The 21673-nt window shown below is 46.1% G+C and overlaps 1 protein-coding gene across 2 annotated transcripts; it reads left to right on the top strand.

The window, feature by feature from the left end:
* Window positions 1–8034: 8034 nt before the first annotated feature.
* On the top strand, window positions 8035–13763 carry LOC100757839 (speedy protein E4A-like). Of its 2 annotated transcripts, XM_027413775.2 has the most exons (6): window positions 8035–8354; window positions 9717–9935; window positions 11639–11697; window positions 12231–12316; window positions 13341–13509; window positions 13666–13763. In XM_027413775.2, the coding sequence occupies exons 1-6, from the start codon at window positions 8252–8254 to the stop codon at window positions 13723–13725; spliced, it is 696 nt and encodes a 231-aa protein (XP_027269576.1). In that variant the 5' UTR covers window positions 8035–8251; the 3' UTR covers window positions 13726–13763. The 2 variants fall into 2 exon arrangements, with proteins under 2 accessions (XP_027269576.1, XP_027269577.1); XM_027413776.2 differs by lacking the exon at window positions 13341–13509 and having other exon boundaries at window positions 13666–13720.
* Window positions 13764–21673: the final 7910 nt, after the last annotated feature.

Here is a 21673-nt window from a genome sequence, read left to right as displayed (position 1 = left end):
CTGAGTAGCAAGAAGCTCAACCTGGGCAGGCATACCAGGCTCTTGTGTTCCCACGGTCTACTGACTGGACCAGCAGGCCTAGAGGCTTTTGGCTCCAAGCCCTGACCTAGAGTTCGGTTGTGTCTGACTTTAGAAACTAGAGACTTAATGACATGACCTTTAATCCACTGGTGACCCTGGCACTTGGCAGCTGTTGTTACATATGGGCTCCAGCAGCAGCAACAGGAGCAACCGTGCCTGTTGGTCCTGAATGGACTCAGGTGTTGTGACTCTCAGTACAACAGCCACAATGTTATAGCTATTGGGTCTCAGGTATGCCCTTAGCCCTTAACGCTTGGCAGCTCCCTGGCTCACTGCCACTAACTGAGAGCTCACCGGTTTCTTGTCTGTAGCTCTTCAGTTGCCTTCTGTCTTATTCATCCTCAGCTCTCCCATGCACACTCACTTGCTGTCTCTACTCCTGTCCTCCCTGGTAGCCAGTGCTTGTTTTTCTTTCTTTTTTTTTCCCAACTTTTTTTATTTGAATTAGAAACAGGATTGTTTTACATGACAATCCCAGTTCCCTTCTCCCGCCCATCCTCCCCTGCCTCTCCAAACCCAGTGCTTGTTTTTCACTGCCATTTCTGAATCATATCATCATCATCTCACCAGCTGAGTGCACTGAGGGCTCTGATGGGAAGGGTCAAAAGTAGAAAAAGAGTGCTGGAGAGATGCCTTTTATAGAGCCCGTTGTTACAGCATGTGTTAAAGTGGCTGTTTTGGTTCACCAAGGCTTGTGATTGCAAAAGGATTCCATTAGAAACCTGTGTATGATAGCACATTGGATCGGATGAACAAGAGGAGTGTGAGTCTGAAGCCAGTTTGGGCAACATAATGAAATCCTAGAAGGAGGGAAGAAGAGGGGGGGAAAAGGAGGTTGAGGAGGGAGGGAGAGAGCGAGAGAGGGAAGGAGATAGAAGCTGTCTGAGACAGCGGTGCCCAGGATAGCAGCTTTGGGTATGGAAATGCATTTCAACAGCAATTGTCTGTGAATGCTGTGCAACTTCATTAACGTAGCTGTGGAGTGTTCAGAGTAGCTGAGTTTCTAAGGTGTCCTGGCTGCACCCAAGGGTGGTCCGACAAAATGATTGACTTAATAGTCTTCTGCTTGGCACACTAGAGACTACCACATATCAATTAGGGAAGCAAATACTTAGCTTATTTAAAGGGAAAATAAACATTAAGATGGGTGCTTATAATAAAGGTTATTGTTAACATTAATAGTCATTCAGTACTACTTAATAGTGTTCTATACTCAGCTAAATACTTGGGAGAGTTGGTCATTCTATTTACTCCAAAAGTAGTGTGTGTTTGTGTGTGTGTGTGTGTGTGTATGTGTGTGTGTGTGTGTGTGTGTGTGTGTGTGTGTGTGTTTTAGTATGTGTTTTTGTGAGCATGTGCATGCTCCAAGGTCTTCATATTGAACTTGGAGTTCACCAATTTGGTTAAGAGAGTTGGCCAGTGATTTCTAGCAATCTTCCCATCTCTGCCTCTCAGCACTGGGCACTCACTGCACCCAGCTCTTACATGGGTGCTAGGGATCCTGAAGCTTGTATGGCAATCATTTTGCCAGTAGACTAAGCCATTTCTCCGGCTCCCTGCTTCACAAGTGTTTCTACTATGAATTTTCTCCCAGAAATATTCAAATAAAATGGGAAAAGGGTCTGGTGAGGTGGTTCAGCTGGTAAAAATACTTGCCAAGCAAGCCCAGCAACCTTACGTAGATCCATAGAACCTATGTAAAGGTGAATGGAGAGAACCAACTCCACAAAGAGGTCTTTTGACTACACAATGTGGCATGTGCATGCCGTAATATTCACAGACACACAAATAGTATTTTTAATAAATTAATAATTTGAAGATGTACTCACAAGTCTACATAAATATGCAATATTTGCTACTCCAATGAAGGTAGGGTGTGTGTGTGTGTGTGTGTGTGTGTGTGTGTGTGTGTGTGTGTGTGTAGATTGAACCTAGGGTTTTGCACATGCTAGGCAAGCACTTGACCACTAAGCTACATCTAGCCCTTTCTTGTTTTCTTTGTAAGTTACCCAAGCTGGCATGAACCCACTCTGGAATCCAGGTGTGCCTCAAACCTGCAATCCTGAGTAGCTGCAATGGCAGTCCTGCACTAGCAGATACAACTTCTTAAGGAGTTTTTAACAAACAAATGACAAGGAGCGGGTCTGGAGAGGTGGCTCAGAAAAGCAGTCATTGCTCTTTCTTATGCTCTTCCAGAGGACCTGCATCGGGCTCCCAGGGCCAGTGTCTGTCAGATTACCCCACCTGTGACTTCAGCTCAGGGTATCTGATGCTTGTGGCCTCTAACAGGACTCTCTCTCTCTCTCTCTCTTCTCTCTCCTCTCTCTCTCTCTCTCTCTCTTCGCACACACACACACACACACACACACACACACACACACACACACACACACGGGTCACATATATTTTTTTTAATCTTCAAAAAATTACCAGGGAGGGTCAGCTGGATGCCCTGTGAGCCTGAAGACTTGACTTCCCAAAAGCTGTCCTTTGATCTCCCATGTGCACCATGTACATACTTACATGAAACAAACAGTAATAATAAATCAAGTTAAGAAATAAAACTACCATGGAAACCAATATAAACAAACACATCTGAAAGTCAGATGGCCTTAAAGACAAGGAAAATGCAAACATCACATACTCCAGCAGATTTTCCTCAATCAGTGTCTCTGTGTTTTAGGCGATCACTTAAAAAATTGTTCTGTAATTATACTTCCTATCCATCTAAAGACTCACTTCTAGGCTATGGGTAGGTAATGTTTGCTGTCAACCCCTCCAGTTCAACGCCTGTCAGTCACCACTACCTACTTGGGTGGTATAATAGTGAATCTTTTTTTGTTTTGTTTTGATTTTTGTTTTTGTTGTTTTGAGACAGGGTTTCTCTTTGTAGCCCTGGCTACAAAGAGAACTCACTCTGTAGACCAGGCTAGCCTGGACTCAAGAGATCCATCTGCCTTTGCCTCCTGAGTGTTGGGATTAAAGGTGTGCGCCACTGCAGCCCAGATAAAAATATTAAGTATATTTTGTATCACTGACAAATGGAGAGTGCCCCTCATGGTGAATCTGAATTGTCAACGTGACTAGATTTAGAGACACCTAAAAGACTGCCTTAATTTCTTTCTATGTCACTTCAATAAAATACCCCCAACAAGAGCTACTTAAGAGAGAAAGGGCTTCTTTTGGCTCACAGTGCAAAGGGTCCATCATGGTAGGGAAGCCAAACAGACAGGAGATTGAAGCAGCTGGTCCTATGGAATTTACAACCAGAAAGCAGAGGGGATGAGGAATCACTGTTCAACTTTGCTTTCTTCATTTTTGCAGCCCATGATCTCACCCCAGGGAAATGGTACCTGCAGAGTGGGTCTCCCTATCTCAGTGAGCCTAATCACGATAACTCTGTACAGGCCTGCCCAGAGGCCATTCCAGCCTAGCTATCCCCTCATAGGTGTGCCTGTGGGCTTGCTTCCTAGGCAATTATAGATTCTGTCAAGTGGGCAATTAACACTAACCATTCCAGAGACACACCACCAGCGTGTCTTTAAGGGAATTTCCTGAGAGGTTTTGTGAGGAAAGAAGAACCATCTTGAAATGGGCATCACCATCTCATGGACATAGGGTCTCAGACAGAATGGAAAAGAACAGGAGAAAGGGAGCTCAGCAACAGCATCTCTCCCTTTCCCTCCCTTTCTCCCTTCCTCCCTCTCCTTTTCCCTCTCCCTCTCCTCCCTCTCCCTCTCCTTTTCCCTCTCCCTCTCCTCCCTCTCCCTCTCCCTCCTCCCTCTCCCTCTCCTTTTCCCTCTCCCTCTCCCTCTCCCTCTCCTTTTCCCTCTCCCTCTCCTCTCCCTCTCTCTCTCTCCCCTCCCTCTCCCTCTCCCCTCTCTCCCCTCTCCTCCTCCTCCTCCCTCTCCCTCTCCCTCCCTCCCTCCTCTCCCTCCCTCTCCCTCTCCTCCCCCTCTCCTCCTCTCCTCCTCCCTCTCTCTCTCCCTCTCCCTCCTCCTCTCCTCTCCCTCCTCCCTCTCTCTCCCTCTCACTCTCTCCCTCTCCCTCTCTCTCTCTCTCACTCCCTCTCCCTCCCTCTCTCTCCCCTCCCTCCCCTCCTCCCTCTCCCTCCTCTCTCCTCTCCCTCCTCCCTCTCCTCTCCCTCTCCTCTCACTCTCTCCCTCTCACTCTACTCTCTCACTCTCTCACTCTCCCTCTCCCTCTCTCTCTCACTCTCCCTCTCCCTCTCACTCTCTCCCTCTCCCTCTCACTCTCACTCTCTCTCTCACTCTCTCACTCTCCCTCTCACTCTCTCTCTCACTCTCTCACTCTCCCTCTCCTCCCCTTCCCTCTGTTTCCTGACTGTGGATGAAATGTGCAATGTGACCAACATCCTCACACTCCTGCCACCACACCTCCCCTGCCACGATGGATTGTAGCCTCTCCAGCTGTGAGCTCAAATAAACATTTCCTTCCTGAAGTTGCTTTTGTCAAATAGTTTGTCCCAGCAGTGTTAAAGCCTAGATACCCAACTAATGGAACTGTCTTGGGAGGTCCTGGAAACTTAAGACATGGGGCGTAGATGGAGGAAGCAGATTCAGTGGTAGCAGGGTGGCATTTATTGGAGCTATCTGGTGCCCTCATGTCTCCCTCTTTCCATTTCTTGTTTTCCATGCAAGGAGCAACAATCCTACCACTACGATATTCTGCCCCACAGTGATCCCAGAACCACAAAGCCAAGGGACTCTCTGAAACGATGAGGTCAAATAAAATGCTCCTCTTTCAGGAGCCTGTGTCATAAGAATATAAAGGCAAATAGAGAGAATGATGCCAGGAAGTGGGACCACTGCTGTGATAAAACTGGCTTTGTGGTTTCTAAGCCTTCAGAGCTGACCTGAAAGAGAGATTTGAAGAAGTGTAGAGGGGCACAGTACAGAAGTTTTAGGATGCTATAAACCCAACTTGGTGAGAGATCCTAGAGTGAGTTCAAAAGAATTCCAGCAGATAGTTAGTGTAGACCACACCCAAAGGCTTCAAGTGTCCCACAGCTGATTTGCCCCTAATAAACATACAGAGAGGCTGTATTATTAAACTGTTGGCAGATGGCTAGGCCTTCTTATTGGCTAGCTCTGTCTTACTTATTAACCCATTTCTATTAATATAAGTATTTCCCACATGGTCTTGGCTTACTGGAGAAGGGTCCAAACTTCTTACTCCTTCCTCCGCTACATGGCATCTCTATCAAATCTCTCTCTCTGCTTACCTTTCCCAGAATCCTCCTTGTCTCCTAACCCTGCCTATCTTTCTGCCTCTATTGGCAAACAGTGTTTTCTTCATCAAGCAATAAAAGAAACACATATACGGAAGGACATCCCCCATCAATGAGATATGTATGAGAAATTGCACAAGGTGCCATTTGTATTACATTCTACCAAGAAATTAGTAAATCTTTTGCCTGTGCCCTGAGACTTTGTTTTTCTTTGTTTGTTTGTTTGTTTGGTTGGTTGGTTGGTTGGTTTGGTTTTTGTATTTTTCAGGGGGCCTCACTATGTGTCTTGGTCTGGCTTGGAACTCACTATACAGATCAGGCTGGTCTCCAGCTTGTAGGACATCCTTCTGCCTCTGCCTCTGCCTCTGCCTCTGCCTCTGCCTCTGCCTCTGCCTCTGCCTCTGCCTCTGCCTCTGCCTCTGCCTCTGCCTTTGCCTCTGAGTGCTAGGATTATAGACATGAGCCACCATGCCCTGAGACTTTGGAGCTACAATGGTTAAAGTTTTCACCTTGACTGAATCTAGAATTATCTTACATTAATTGATGTTAGGAAACTCATCTTCATTGTAGGCAGGTCCATTCCCAAGAGAGGGCATAGTGGTCTGTATAAGATGGAGAAAGGGAACTGAACAGCATTGTGTATCATCCACTCTCTGCTTCCTGACTGCAGTGTCACCAGCCACTTCCTTCAACCCCTCCTGCTGGACTTCCTTGCCATCATGGATTATATCCTTGAACTGTAAGCCAGAATTAGTCCTTTCTCCTTTAAGTTACTTTCCTTGAGGCATTTTTATCATAGCAACAGACAAAAAAACTAAGATAAGAAGTACTAACTAGGAGCTAGAGAGCACTGGCTGCTCTTCCAGAGGCCCTTAGTTCAGTTCCCAGCAACCACATGCTGGCTCACAACCATCTATAATGAGATCTGTGCCCTCTTATATAGTGCCCTCTTCTGGCCTGTAAGTATACATGCAGGCAGAACAATGTATGCATAATAAATACTCTTAAAAACCAATTAAAAAAAGGATGTGCTAACTATTGTGATAAAGGAATTTCTGAGACAGCATAGCATGCATAGCATATTGGGTATGGCGTAGTCATTGTAGGCTGCTTTTAGCCAGGTTTAAAAGTAAAAATTTGTATCAAAAGCAGACCAGAAAGACTTGGGGGAAAATTTGTGGTTTGGTTAGATAAGCATGTATAAAGTTGAGGCCAACAAAGAGGGGGTTTCTGAAAAGGCAGCAATGTGGATGGGGACATCCTGCCCAGCACTTGTGCTGCTCAGCATATCCTGCATTTGAATTCTCAACAGAGAGCAAAAGTGATACTGTCATGACCATGCTCACACCTCCAAATGTCAATGGACATTTATCCTTGTGTGTTTCCATATCAGGCAGAGGATGGGAACTATGACTGGATAGCTTGTAAGACACTAAGTAAAGACAAATAAGATGGCATCAGTTGGATTCCTGGCTACTGCTTGCACCTTCCACTGTACAATGACTGTACTCAATCCATGACTGGGTGTCCTTGCATCTTGATTCTTTTTGGGTCTCTGTCCTGTACTATATAGTAGGTTGCCTTCTTGGATATTTTAATGGTTAACATCAATTGTCAACTTGATACAATCTAGAATAATTTGGGAGGAGAGTTTCAATGAATGGATTGTCCTATAGGCATGTCTGTGGGAGATCACCTTAATTAAGTTAATTTATATGAGAAGAACCAGCCCACTGTAGGTGGTACCATTCCCTGGGATGGGGATTTAGAATTGTTAAAGGGTAAAGGAATCAAGATGAGCACAGTAGATAAGTGAGCACATATACGTTTGTTTCTCTCTCTGTAGATGTGACGTTAATAATTGTTTGACACCACCTTGTTCTCCACAGTGACTGGCTGTATCCTGGACTAACCTTTCGTCACTTAGTTACTTTTTATCAGACTATTTAACCACAGGAACAGAAATATAAGCAGGATAGATAATGAATGTCAACTCTTCTGTTAGAGATGTCACCATTCTGCCCAGAATCATCCTCTTCTTCGTGGCTTGGAAATGCTCCATTTGTCAATGAGGCTCAGGGCTGGCTTGTCTCTCAGGTGTCAGAATCCAGAGACTGTCACCTCATATATTTTCCCCTCTTGTAAACTTGATCAGTTGAAAGAGCAGTTTTGAATCCTGTGATTCAAACTGCATTGTGTGCACAGGTAGCAAAACTCCATGTTGAGCAGACATCCTCTGCACACAGGGTCTCACTAGATTTTAGGAGTCACAGCATTGGAAGATTTCTTCAAGACCATATTCACAAGAGGACACAATGGAAAGGTTACAGGAGTAAGCCCAGCAAGGCATGGAGATGCTAAGGGTAGAAGCCCAGACTCAGCTCTGCTTTGAGGTCTTCATGTTCGTATGGACGCTGCATCTATGGCTTGTACTCATCAGCCAGGAGCACTGGTTCAAAGGTGCCATCAGGTAAGAACCTTTGGCCTGATACCAGCCCACATGTCAGATCTCCATCACCTCACAAGTCCCCCAAAGAATCTACTTTGTTGTGTTCATCTATAGTTGTCTTGCTTTCTTTAGAATACCCATTGCATTCTTCAACTACAGATTTCCAAACCTGTGTGCACAGCCATCCTCAGAACAAGTAGACACATCAATCCATCAGTTACACATGTTGTCTTTCAAACCGGTTGCCAGGTTAGAAGGCTGATGACCTCACAGGCTTCCGTCCCTCCTGATTGGAAGGGTCAAGCTCTGTGGAGCTAGGCAGCACGGTAGACGAACTCACCTTCCAAGTCTCTCCTCTACACTGGATTTCTCCCAGGACTACTGGAGTGGATTCATCCAGAGCCAAGGAGAAGAGTGGAAGAGACAAGAGTCTAGGATTTAGAGAAAAGAAGAAATTGTCTAGGAGAATTATGGCTGCCGGTGACCCATCCCTGCCACCTGAGGAACAGTGTCCCCAGCTTAGCACCACGGTATCTTCACCAGTAATAGATGAAGAGATCCCAGGACTACCAGGTGAGGTTACCAGGGTGAGAAGAGATATGAGCAGGTGGCCATAAAGAGAAGAGGCATAAAAGAAAGATAGGAGGGGCCTAGATGCCAGAGACTGGAGAAGGGGAGGGCAGGCAATAGGACTTGGGTATCGCATGGGATGAAAACCCACAGAGCAAGGAAGGCGAATGAAGACAAAAAGAAATTTCCCAAAGGAGGCAGAGCTCTGAGTTTGATCTAGCCTGGTCTACAGAGCAAGCTCCACGACAGTGAGAGATACCAGAGAGAAAGCCTTTCTCAAAAAAATCAAAATTAATTATTAATTAATTAGTTTAAAAAATGAAATTCCTTTTCTTTAACCAAATGGAGAAAGGGTGTATGATGTGGAAGAGACTGAGGTTTCAAACAGGAGGTGAATTTAAAGTGTTCCAGTGAGGAGAACACAGCCCCTGGTACACAAGCTGCAGAGGGAATGGACATGGAGAATGGGTTTGGAGTTGGAATGAGTGTAAGTCAGTAGCAGGAGACAAAGTGACCCCGAATCCTCAGAACAGGCAAACACATCAGTCTGTCAGTTACACATGTTTCATTTCAAACTGGTTGCCAGATTCAAAGGCTGATGACATCACAGGCATCTGCCCCTCCTGATTGGAGGAGAAGCACTCCATGATGGTGGGCAGCTTGGTGGACAACAGCCTCTTCTTGGAGCTTTCCCCCACACCCTACCTCTCCCTAGATGGGGGAAGGGACATCATGTGGAGATTCAGTCAGAGTCCAGGAGGAGGGTGGGATAGATCAGAGTCTGGGATCCATGGAAGGGAGGAAACAGCTTGGGAGAATCGTGACCGCTGGCCAACTGTCACTGTGTTCTGAGGAACAGAGTCCTCAGCCTGGCATCACCAGGCCCTTACCTGGTAGGGGGATCTCAGGACCAACATGTGAGGGGACTGGGTGAGAAGAGATGTGTGAGGCAGACAGCAAGGAGGAAGCACACTAAAGAAAGGAAGGAGGGCCCAGGAGGCAGGAGTGGAGTCAGGAAGTACAGAGGGTCAGACACAGGTGTCACATGGCCTGGAAATCTGCAGAACAGGGAAGGGCTTAGGCACCAAGAGTCAAAGATGGGACAGAGAAGAAAGGACACAAGAAGAGACTTCATTTTTATGGGGACAATTGGTCTCTAATGAGAAAGAGTCTGGAGGGACAGGGAGAAGGGATGGGGACAAGATGAGGGGCAGGTGGCTCAGCACAGAGGGAAATAGCACGATGGTTTGGGGAAAGGCTGAAGCTGAAGAGGCTTGGGATGTCTGGGGTGTTTGGGGGTCCTGTGGGGCAGGGCTGAGATCATCAAAGCCTGAGTCCACATTGGGGTGTGGTTTCTTCACTTAGAACCAAGGGAGGAAGCTGGCCCCCCGCCTCCATCCGCCAGGCCAAAGAGGAAGAGGGACTTGTCATCGGATTCTGAGGATGACCTGGCAGAGCTGCTAGAACCTGATCCCGAGCCCGTGTGGTCAGTGGAGACACTGAGTGGGCTCAGGATGAAGCTGAAAAGGCGGCATTTGTCTACAGTGAGACCTGAACACCACAAGGTCTTCACCAGGCTGCTGGGTAGGTGATACCTACTTGGCTCCCTCCTTAGGCAAAAGAGGGAACTTCTAGTCAACCTCCTTCCCCATGGGAAAGCTGCCCTCATAGCCCAGGGCTGTCAGCCTGAAGGACTTACATTCATTTGGTTCTTAGGGACTCATAGGTGACAGGGGCTTAGGTTCACATGGAGGTGAGGAAGAGGACTGTAACTCACCTCTTTCTGATTCTCCCAAGTTGAGGTGTCTTCATTCACATCAGGGCCACCCAGGCGTGTTCCCACCCTCACAGGACATCACATGGACTGTGAGTGTCAGTGCTTCTGGCCCATGAAGTGGCGCATTTGGTGCAATGGGGGATACCGTGGTGTGTTGACACCCATCTTGGTCCTGGGATGGGGATGCAGCTCAGTTACAGAGTTGTCTTCTGCACATTCACACTCCTGGACTGATCCCAGAGCCACAGACATGTAAAACACCCCTTAAGCGTGGTTTGTGTGCCACTGACATTCTAAACTTCACCAGTGCCTCCTCTTCAGACTCTTCTCAGAGATGGCACCACCCACAGTGGGCTGGAGCCTCCCATGTCAATTAGCAATCATAAAACTCCCCCCAAACATGCCCACAGGTTAATCTGATTGGGACAATCTCCAAATTGAGAGTCCTCAGGTAACCCTGGACTGTGTCAAGTCGGGACCAGATGTTAACTAGAAGACTTCACCTCCTGCCAACATGGTACATAAATATATCACCTTAAGGCATATCCTTTCCTTTTCTGTTTGTCCCCATGATCTTTTTTGTTGTTTTTGGTTTTTTGAGAGAGGGTTTCTCTGTGTAGCCTTGGCTGTCCTGGAACTCACTTTGTAGACCAGACTGGCCTCGAATTCACAGAGATCCGCTTGTCTCTGCCCCCTGAGTGCTGGGAATAAAGGCATGCACCACCAATGCCCAATGTCCCCAAGATCTTACATTAATATAATATAAATAGCATACAACTTTAACAATTTCACAGTATAAAAAAAAAACTAATTTTTTTAAAGGGAAGTGACTTGAAAATAATGAAAGTCCCTTAACTGTGTGCTTTTGTAAAGTGAAAAACAAGTTAAACACTTTCTTACTTCAAAAGGGAAGGAACAGAAAAAATAAAAGCAACCACACTTAAGAAAAACCAAAATCCAGCAGTGTCCCGCGCGCTCTGTATTTCTCGCCAGGCAAGAAATACACGCAGGACACTCGGATCCTTCTGCAGACAAGCTTTAATGCATCTTGAGAGTGAAAGAGCATAAGCTTCCCAGAGCGGAGACATTGAACCAAGAAAACCATCCCTTATAAAGGCTGGCCAGCCGCCTGGGACGTGTTACCCTATGAATGGCTTCAGCTCCTCAGGCCAAAATGAGCCACGGGATAGGCAGAGATCAAAGGAATGGAGATTACCCAGCGCCTGTTGAAGTAATTTACATCTTGGTGTCTTCAGGCACCTATTATTGTAATGGATAATGCAGGAACCGGCTTCCTACACAGCAGTAGATATCAAATCCTGTAGCTCAATGTCTGACACTTGGGATTCACTCATGATCTTACAGCTCCAAGGGGCTTGGGAAGTCCTACTTCTTCAGCTGGGCCCTTTAACTGTGCATTATGACCTGACCATCCCCCAGGAAGCTGTTCTCCTGGCTCTCTCTCCCAGCTGTTCCCCATCACACCATGACACATGTGCTTTGTTCACAGAGGATCCTGAGGTGAAAAAATTCCTGGCCTGGGACAAGACACTGAGAGTGTCTGATAAGGTGCGCTGAGCTGGGCTCCAGATCTTGTCCTGCCCGGGGAGGGGCCTCCCTGACCCACAGTCCTCTGTCCCTCCACAGTGCCCCCCTGAAGCCACACAGTCCTGACCCTTGGTACCCTGCCAGGGTCTCTCTTCAGGGCCCGGTAGTGTCTCACAGAGTGGACAGGAGGTCCGTGCCTCACTGGGGTCCTTGGAGTCTGAGTCCATGGTCACCATCTTACCCCGGGAATTGCCTCTTCTCTCCTCACAGCTCTCTGGGACCCTTTGTTCTCATGGGGCAAAGACCTCCTTGTCCCTGTTGTCCCAAGCCCTTCCTCAGAACTGACACAGAGCCAGCCATGCTGGAGCAGCAAGCACCTCTTCGCTCTGGCCTGGCTTGTCTGAAAGCCCCTTCACCCTTCCTTCCTCACTCCAGCAGGCACCCAAAACTCAGGGATCCACTCTGAGCCCCATGCCACCTCAGCCTCCCCTTCCCCTGTTCCTAGACTCTTCCTCTCCAGGGGGTGACATTTCCTTTTCTCCTCTCTCCATCAGTACCTCCTGTCTATGGTCATAGCTTATTTCAGCCGTGCTGGGCTCTTCTCCTGGCAGTATAGGCCAATCCACTTCTTCCTGGCTCTGTGAGTATTTTGTCTCCTCCTGTTGGTCACTATTCCCTGCACTGCATGTGGGGGGTCACAAAAAGTGGGCCTCTGGCCTGTCCTTGTAGCATAAATGTCCTTAAACTGTTTTTTATTTAAAAAAAATTCCAGCTAGAAATTTAACAGGGACAGAGAGATGACTCAATGGTAAAGTACCTGCCATACAAGCATGAAGATTTGTTCAGGTTTTTAGCATGAAATGGTGGGCCAGGTGGTTGCATTTCCAGTACTAGGGGGTCAAGGAAAGGAAGATCACTTGGGGTTCAGAGCAGCTCCCTAGCCTAACTGGTGAGACTTAGGTCCCAGTGAGAGACCCTGTCTGGTGAAACAAGGTAGGAAGCTCCTAGGAAAAACTCAGGGTTGACTTTAAGCTACACACACACACACACACACACACACACACACACACACACACACACACACAAATAAATGTAAGAGATGGGCTGTAGCCTCTGCTCTCCTCTCCTTTTCCCCATCACACTGGATACTTGTTGAAAGTAGGATCTTGTCAGCCAAATACCCAGTCATTCTTGGGACCCCCCAATTCTGTTTTATTTTGGAGGCATTTCTGTTATATACTCAGTCATTGAAGAAAATAGCATTGTGTGTGCCTTATTTATCACTTCCATTCATTTATTTACTCATTCAACATATTCAAGAAAGCACACCCTTAGTGTCACTAAACATGAGGTAATACAGAGAGAGAGAGAGAGAGAGAGAGAGAGAGAGAGAGAGAGAGAGAGAGAGATCTCAGAATTGTTAGTTGAGTACTGAGGAGGGAAGACAAGCAGGCTGAGGCTTGACTGGGATGCTAATCCTGCGGCAGGACACAGCTGAGTTCACATAGCACATGTCCAGGGACTTCCTGTGGAGTCAGCTCACAGGAAGAACTGCAGAGATAGCATCGGGCTGGCCAATGGCTTGTCCTCCTCTGCTCTGCTGTGATACCATGGCTGAGGGGGGTCCTCCTGGGCCTTTCACAACACCCTGACTTCTTCCCCAGGTACTTGGCCAATGACATGGAGGAGGACAACCAGGCCCCTAAACAAGACATTTTTTACTTCCTCTATGGGAAGAGCTATGCCCAGCGCCCCGCGTTCCACAAACTGCGGTTCCAGTTCATTCGATCCATGGGCTGGAAGATCTGGGTGTCTCGGGAAGAGTGTGAAGAGGTAGGTGGGTGTGGGCTGCTGAAGGCTGAATAGAGAGGGGAATTCTGTTAAATGTGGGAGGTGGGATTTGGGGAATGGGAAACCTTGAGGCTGAACAGGGTGTGCAAGGGTGTTGGGGAAGGGCATGGCATTGCTCAGGGATCTGACTCTTTTCAGATCCAGGCTTACAACCCAGAGCTGTGGGTGTGGGCACGAGATCGTACCAACCTGACCTAGAACCCTGGAATTCTAGAGGCCTGAGGTCATCGGCCAAGGAAGGTATGTTGATATTCTCTGAGGTGTGTGGAGTCCTGTCTGTGGTTTAATTAGATAAGCCACTAAGTCCCTACTTAATCCACCTTCATCCCACACACAACTCCATCCTTTGAAACAGCCCAGCCCAGTATAGGATTATCAGTCCTATCAACACAGACACAGACACACACACACACACACACACACACACACACACACACACACACACACACACACACACTTTTTTAAAGAATCAAGTGTTAAAAGCCAGAATTTCTCCATGGTAGAGCCTTCATGTATCATCCCCAGTGCCTGACCCTGAGCACCACAGAACAAATAGACAAAGGAAAGAAGGATCAAGATAAGTTCCCATTTGTCAAATGTTCTAACCTCTAGTTAGGATTGACTTCAGACCTTCAGACATAACTCTTGTTCATGCTTGAAGAATTGCATGTATGAAGTCTGACATGGCCTCCCTCTTCCCTCTAGATCCCTGCCTGAGGGAGATACTCTGCCAACTTTAAGGACTGACTGCTGGGGGAGAGGAGAGAGGACTGCCTTCCACAGGAAACTAGAGGAACCCAGACTCTTCTAGAAGGAGTGGAATGGAATCACCACACTGTGCTCCTGGGAGTGGGAACACTTGTAGGAGCCTCTGGAGGGGAAGAAGAAATCAGGATTCCTCAGGGGCAGTTTTACTCAGCCGCACCATCTAATTGTTATCCCAATGTCCTCAGCCCCATCTCCCCAAGGCAGCAGCCCTGTGGATTCCTATCATTCGTCTCCCCAGTCTCAGGCCATTTGAAGGAGGCACCTCAGGGCTCAGATGAGGAGGGAACTACCTTCAAAATACAGCATTTGATCTACAAAATTGTTATAACTTTCACATGTCACAAATTTTATTACATTATTAGTATGCATAACAAGTTTTATTATATTATTAATACATTTTATTGTATTATATGTTGACTACAGAATAATTAACATATTAGTTTATGATAGTACCAATTTTGAGAACATTGTGCTCTTATATTTTACCATAGCTCTTATAATGTTTATATATTCATAACTGTTTTCACTCAATGGAGAATTTTTAACCTTTAAAGTCTACATGTCTATTTGTCTTATATCTGGGTAGCAGAACCCTAGATCTTTGTGAATATAAGTTTTTATTTGTTTTATATTTAATCTCAATTGTTGAATGTGAAGATTTAGCTGTGATATTTTAACTTGCTTGGAGATGTTTGTATATTATTTTTAAAAGGGTATGTGTGTGAAAGAGCATCCATGTTATACAGTCCTTTCCCTGGGGACAGATAATAAAGACTATATGTGTTCCATGAGTGTATGTTACTATGGCCTCTTTGTTTTTTCTTTGTGTGTGTGTTATGCATTCATGGATGTCTTCCTGTTCACCTGTGTGTAAATCCGTGTATATGTGAGGGTGTATTATGTGTATGGGGTGGAAGTTTGAGATTGATTTCTGATGTCTTCCTTATGGCTCACTATCTTATTCATTAAGGCAGTTTCTCCATTGAACCCAGTGTTTCCCAATATACTGAGTCTCTCCAGCTTGCTCTGAGGACACACACTGGTTAGAGTCTCTGTTTTCTAAGAGCCAGAATCACAGGAGAGCTGCCATTCCCCCTTGGCATTTACATGGTGTGGGGATCTGAGCTCTGGTCTTCTAGCTTGCTGCTTGCACACACACAGCAAGCGCTGTAACTACTGAGCCATCTTCTGATCCCTGCTACTTTGATTTCTCAGATGGCTTTCTCTTGTGTCCCACTTGTATGAAGTGATCTGAGTGTCACATCACTGAAATCACTGAAGAAAAAGAAAAGGGGCTGAAATTCCTTACAAGGTTGGAATGACATGGACACGTTAGCAAATGAGGAAAAGATGTTGTGTGTACAACTGTGTGTGTTGTTTATGTTTATGTAGATGTGAACACATGCCTGTGGGTACATGTGCACACATGTTCACGTAGAAGGCAGTAGTTGAGCCAGGTCTTTTTCTCAATCTTTCTACACACTGTTTTTTAAAGATTTATTTATCTTTATGTATGTGAGTTTTTGTCTGCACATATGTATGTGCACCATGAGTGAGCAGTGCACACAGAGGTCAGAATAATACATTGGATCCCCTGGAGCTGGAGTTATACATGGTGTGAACTGCCATGTGGGTACTGGGAACCAAACCCACGTCCTCTGTAGGATCGAGACGTGCTCTTAACTGCTGAGCCATCCCTCCATCTTGTCTCTTTTTGGACAGAGTTTTGCTTTGAAGCTGAAGCTTATTAATTCAGCTAGACTAGCTGAGGGCCAAATACCCAGACATCTGAGTCTGTGGGGGCCATTCTCACTCAAATCACTACAAGCTCTCTCGTTAAAGACAAATATAAGAACTCCAATCCAAATCCCAGAACCCATGTAAAGATGGGAACAGTGGCACATGTTTATAACCCAATGCTCCTATTGTGAGACCAGAGAACTCCCAGAAGCTCACAGGCTTGGAATCATCAGTGTTGAGTAACAAAGGAAGCTTGTCTTTAACAAGGCAGGAGGCTGGCTAGAGAGATGGCTGAGCAGTTACGAGCTCTTCCAGAGGTCATGAGTTAGTTCCCAGCAACCACATGGTGGCTCACAACCATCTGTAATGAGATCTGGTGTCATCTTCTTGTGTGCATGCATACATGCAGACAGAACACTGTATACATAATAAATATATCTTTGAAAAAAACACAGCCAGGCGGTGGTGGCACTCTTCTTTAATCCCAGCACTTGGGAGGCAGAGGCAGGTGGATCTCTGTGAGTTCAAGACCAACCTGGTCTATAAGAGCAAGTTCCAGGACAGCCTCCAAAGCCACAGAGAAACCCTGTCTCGAAAAACCAACCAACCAAACAAACAAACAAACAAAAACAAAACCCAACAACAACAACAACAACAAAAACAAAACACAAGACAGGAGGCAAGGGTAGATACTGAAGGTTAACATGTTATTGTATGCATGCACCTGACCTTGTACACTTTAACCTGCACATACATACATATATGTACACATCACATGCACAGATATTTAAAAATCAGCTTGGTTAAAGAACATGTATTATCTACACCAAAAAGATTTTGCTTTATTTTGATAATATTTGGGAAAATTGTATGATCATTGCAATTAAATGTCAAATCGACACAACCTATAATCTCATGGGACGAGAACCTTAGTGAGGGACTGTTTACATTGGGTTGGCGTGTGAGCATGCCTGTGGGGGATTGTTTTAATTAAATTAATTGGTGTGGGAAAACCCAGCTCATTTTTGAGCAGCAGCATTCCCTAGGCATGGCATTTAGAACTGTATGTTGCTATGGAACAGTCGTTTTGTATCATTGGTTAATAAAGAGATGATGGCCTATAGCTAGGCAGGAGAGAGAGAGAGAGAGAGAGAGAGAGAGAGAGAGAGAGAGAGAGAGAGACGGGAGTCTTGGGAGTGGTGAGAAGACGCTGAGGAAGCTGGTGATGAACATGCCATACTGAGATAAGGTATGGAGCCACTTGGTAGAAAATAAATAGAAATATGGGTTAATTAAAGTTGTATGAGCTAGTTGGTAACAAGCCTAAGCTGTTGGCTGAGCATTTGTAATTAATATTGAGTCTCTTTGTGATTATTTGGGAGCTGACTGGTGGTTCTGAGGGAAAACTCTGTCTACACTGTATGAAAGCGCAGCTGAGCATAAGCAAGCCTGCAGCAGAGCATGTATACATTAGCTCTTGCTGCCGTGGACTGTGGACGTGATGTGACTCACCATTTGAAGTTCCTATTACTTTGACTTCCTTTTTAAAAAATTTTTATTTTATTGTTCAAATTACGTGTGTGGGGGTACATGTATTTGAGTTCAGGTATCCCTGGAGTCCAAAAGGGGGCGCTAGATACCCCTTGACCTAGAATCACAGACAGTTGTGAGCTGCCATGTCAGTACTGGAGATTGAACTTGGGTCTTCTGCAAGAGCAGCCAATGCTCTTAACCACTGAGAGCCATCTCTCCAGTCTGCACTTTTCCTTTATGTAGAAGGTTGGAGGTTTGTTTGTTTGTTTTTCTCCAGGAACCCATGTTTGTGTTTGTTTGTTTGGTTGGGTTTTTGTTTTTTTACTTAATATTAAAAATCTACTCTGGGTCTTTTGCTTTTGCACTCCTGGATTTCCTCCCTCAATCCCTTCTCCCTATGTCTGGGTTCAAGCTACAGTCTCTTGTGAAGCCTCTTCTATTTTTCTTCTTTTAAAAAATATTGTGTATGTGTGTATGCATGCAAATGTGTGTGTGCTTTGTGTATGTGACACTTGCCTGTGTACTGCATTTGCATGGATGTACCTATGTACGGTATTTGCACTTGTGTGCATGTGTGTGAATGTAACTGTGCCCATGTGTGTGGATGTTCATGCAATCATGCACCAAGGAGAATGCCAAGTATGTTCCCTTGATACCTACGTTATTCCCATAAGACAGGTACCCCCGATGAACCTGCAGTTTGAGTCCTATCTTCATGCACCTCCCCCTGCACTGGGGTTATGGGGCATGCTCAGCCACACCCATCTTTCTATGGGTTGTTAGTAGTTGAACTCAGGTCTTTGTAACAAGAGCTTTACTCACAGAGCCATCACCCCAGCCTTCTTCAATGCTTTTCTGCATGAAACAATTCTAATTCAGGAGCTGGGGATGTGACTTCGTTGGTAGAGTAAATGTTTTCCTAGCATGCACGAAGCCCTGGGTTCCATCCCCAACATAGCAGAGACCGAGAGTGACGGTGTATGCCTGCAAAGTTGATACACAGCAGTGGGGACAGAGTGATTAGAAGCTCAAGGTCATTCTCAATTATATATCTCACTTGAAGCCAGCTTATGAGGCCCTATCTCATAAAATAAATATGTAGAGAGAAGTATATAAATAGGTAACCTCAGCCGGGCAGTGGTAGCACACTCCATAATCCCAGCACTTGGGAGGCAGAGGCAGATGGATCTTGTGAGTTCAAGGCTGTATACAGGCATCTGTACTGGCCTGCCCTTGGAGTTCTGACAGGATACGCCCTCAGCTGCAGCCACTAAGAGCACCACCTGTGCACATTCACTATATTCCTTTTAAAATATAGTGCCCTGCCCACCTCCCATCTCTCTCTCCCCCCTCTCCCTCCCTCTCCCTCCTCCTCTCTCCCCTTCTCTGCCTGTCTTTCTGCCTCTCCTTTTCTCTGCTGCTCCTGTCCCCAGAGGCCAGTCTCCCCCTCCCCTCCTTCCTCTTCCCATTCCCTTACCCCTAATATAAAACCTCTCTGTGTGAGCTCTGTTGCATGGTGTCTTTCTCACACCACTTTTAAATTACAACATTGGTTCCCTGACTGGGAAAGGCTCTTCTGGTGCTTCCTCCTGCCTGCAGGCAGTTTGAGGCATGCCAGGATCCTGGAACCCCATCCATATATGACAGCCTTACTTCTCTGGATCACTGGATCCCTCCTTCCAAAACCATTCCCCCTTCCCCACCCCTGGCTATTTCCCAAGTGAGGACTATCTCGAGTGTGGTTTTTCACCTTTTGGATTTATTAAGTCCTGGTACTAGGCAACCACTGCTCACTCAGGCTCAGAGCTATTTGTCCCCTGCCCTTTGCATGACAACTCACTGGGTGGCCTGATGCCTGTCTCGAAATCAACCCTCTCTGAATTCTTAGGATGCTAGGAATCGCAGACCTTTGGATCTTACTTCTTTGCCTCACTCATGGGAGCTATGCCATCGTCTATACCTCCTCGCTCCCATTGGGATGTTTTTGGAGACCCGCTGACCATTCCTAATGAGCTGTTATTGCAGGACCACCAGCTGTTGGCCATAGAGCTTGAGGCGCAAGGCTACCAAACATGCCAGAGTCATGCTGTGGTGATGGGAAAGGATCAGGTGCTCTAAGCCCTGGGGAGTCTACTTAGATCCACCAAGAACGGTATTTTGCCAGGTCCAGTCATTGCCTGATGGTTCTGAGGAGTCTGGACAGTGAAGTGAAACACCCAACTACTCCAGGATGTGGCCAGCACCCCGGCTTTCCCAGGTCCCCCAAAGGTGCCCCCCAGGTCAGCAGGAAGTAGTCTTAAACATGGCGTCCTCAACCCTAACTCACCTGCCACCCCTTTCTAACTCCTCACCTTTTTATAATAAATAAAAAGGGAGGACTGTTAGTACTCAGGCTCCTGTACTGGCCTGCCCTTGGGATTCTGACAGGATACACCCTCAGCTGCAGCCACTAAGAGCACCACCTGTGCACATTCACTATGTTCCCTTTTAAAAGGGCCCTGCCCACCTCCCATATCTCTCTATGTCTCTCTGTTCCTTTCTCTGTCTCTCTGCTTCTCTGCCTGTCTGTCTCCCACCCCCACCCCGCCTATCTTTTCTGCTGCTCCCCCTCCCTCCTTTTCCCATTCCCTTTCCCCTAATAAAAAGTCCCTCCACATGAGCTCTATTGCCTCTCTCTCTCTTTCTCTCTCCCTCCCTCCCTCCTTCTCTCCCCCCTCTCCCTCCTCTCTCTCCCTTCCTCCCCCTCTCTCTCCCTTCCTCTCCCTTCCTCCCCCCTCTCTCTTCCCCTCTCCTTCCCTCCCTCTCTCTCCCTCTCTCCCTCCTTCCCTCTCTCCCCCTCTCTCCTCCCCCTTCTCTCTCTCTCTCTCTCTCTCTCTCTCTCTCTCTCTCTCTCTCTCTCTCTCTCTCTCTCTCGTTTTGGTTTTTTGAGACAGGGTTTCTCTGTAACAACCCTGGCTGACCTGGAACTCACAGAGATCCAGCTGCCTCTGCCTCCCAAGTGCTGAGATTAAAGATATGCGCCACCACCACCTGGCTTGTGTCTTTCTCTCTTACAATGCTTTTTAAATTACAACAGAGGCCAGCCTGGTATACAGAGTAAATTCTGGAACAGCCAGGGCTTCACAGAGAAACCCTGTCTCAAAACTTAAAAAATAGGTAACCTCAGTGTTCTTTTTTAAGAGTTAAAAAATTGGTCAGATGAGTAGAATTCTGTTAAACAACACTGAGTAACAAACATTTCAGACTGACGGGATTAGAAGGCTCGAGAACAGGAGATGGTTCATCTTTGCTATGTTCCCCTAAAGGAGATGCTGTGTGGTTTAAAATAAATAAATAAATAAACATAACATGGGAAAGCTCAGTGGGTAAAGGCACTGACAGCCTGAGTTTGGTCCCCAGCATTCACATGATTGGAGGATGAAACCAACTCCAGAGACCCCAGAACATTGTCCTCTGACCTTCACATGAGTGAAGAGGTATATGCATGCTTCATAAACACATACACACTGTGTGTGTGTGTGTGTGTGTGTGTGTGTGTGTGTGTGTAAAAATTAAACAATACAACATAAATAAGGAGCTGGAGAGGTTGCTCAGAAGTTAAGACTACTGGCTGCTCTTTCAGGGGACCTAGATTCAATTCCCACTGGTGGCTCATAACTGTCTGCAACTGTGGTTCCAGGTGATCTGATGTCTTCTACTGGACTATGTGGGCACCATATGCAAGTGAGTGCAGGCAAAACACTCATACACATAAAAAAGGAAAAAGGAATAAATAAACTCATACTATAGAAAGATGAGAGAATAGACTATTGACAAAATAATATTTATTAAAAATATGTGATCTTTAGATCAAAGGAGGTTAAATAAGTATCATTTGTTTACAACTCAGTAATAAAGAGTAAACTTCAAACAAGAATTTGTATTTACATGAAAAGTATCTATAAATAAAATCTATATCCTACTTATAGAATTTAAATCTAAAAACCCACAAGGCATGGTGGCACACACCTTTAATCCCAGCACTGCAGAGGCAGAGGCAGCTGGATCTCTGTGAATTTGAGGCCATCCTGTTCCATGAAGCAAGTTCAAGGCCAGGCAGGGCTAC

The sequence above is a fragment of the Cricetulus griseus genome, chromosome 4 (assembly GCF_003668045.3).
Source record: "Cricetulus griseus strain 17A/GY chromosome 4, alternate assembly CriGri-PICRH-1.0, whole genome shotgun sequence".
NCBI lineage: Eukaryota > Metazoa > Chordata > Mammalia > Rodentia > Cricetidae > Cricetulus > Cricetulus griseus.
The sequence above is the reverse complement of the archived record's forward strand: the minus strand, read 5'-3'. Positions and strand labels throughout refer to the sequence as shown.

Excerpts from the sequence above, each read along its gene's own strand:
- LOC100757839 (XM_027413775.2), top strand. The coding sequence starts at position 8,252 with ATGGCTGCCGGTGACCCATCCCTGCCACCTGAGGAACAGTGTCCCCAG. Across the intron at positions 8,355-9,716 it reads AGAGATCCCAGGACTACCAG|AACCAAGGGAGGAAGCTGGC; the intron begins GTGAGGTTACCA and ends TTCTTCACTTAG. Across the intron at positions 11,698-12,230 it reads CACTGAGAGTGTCTGATAAG|TACCTCCTGTCTATGGTCAT; the intron begins GTGCGCTGAGCT and ends TCTCTCCATCAG.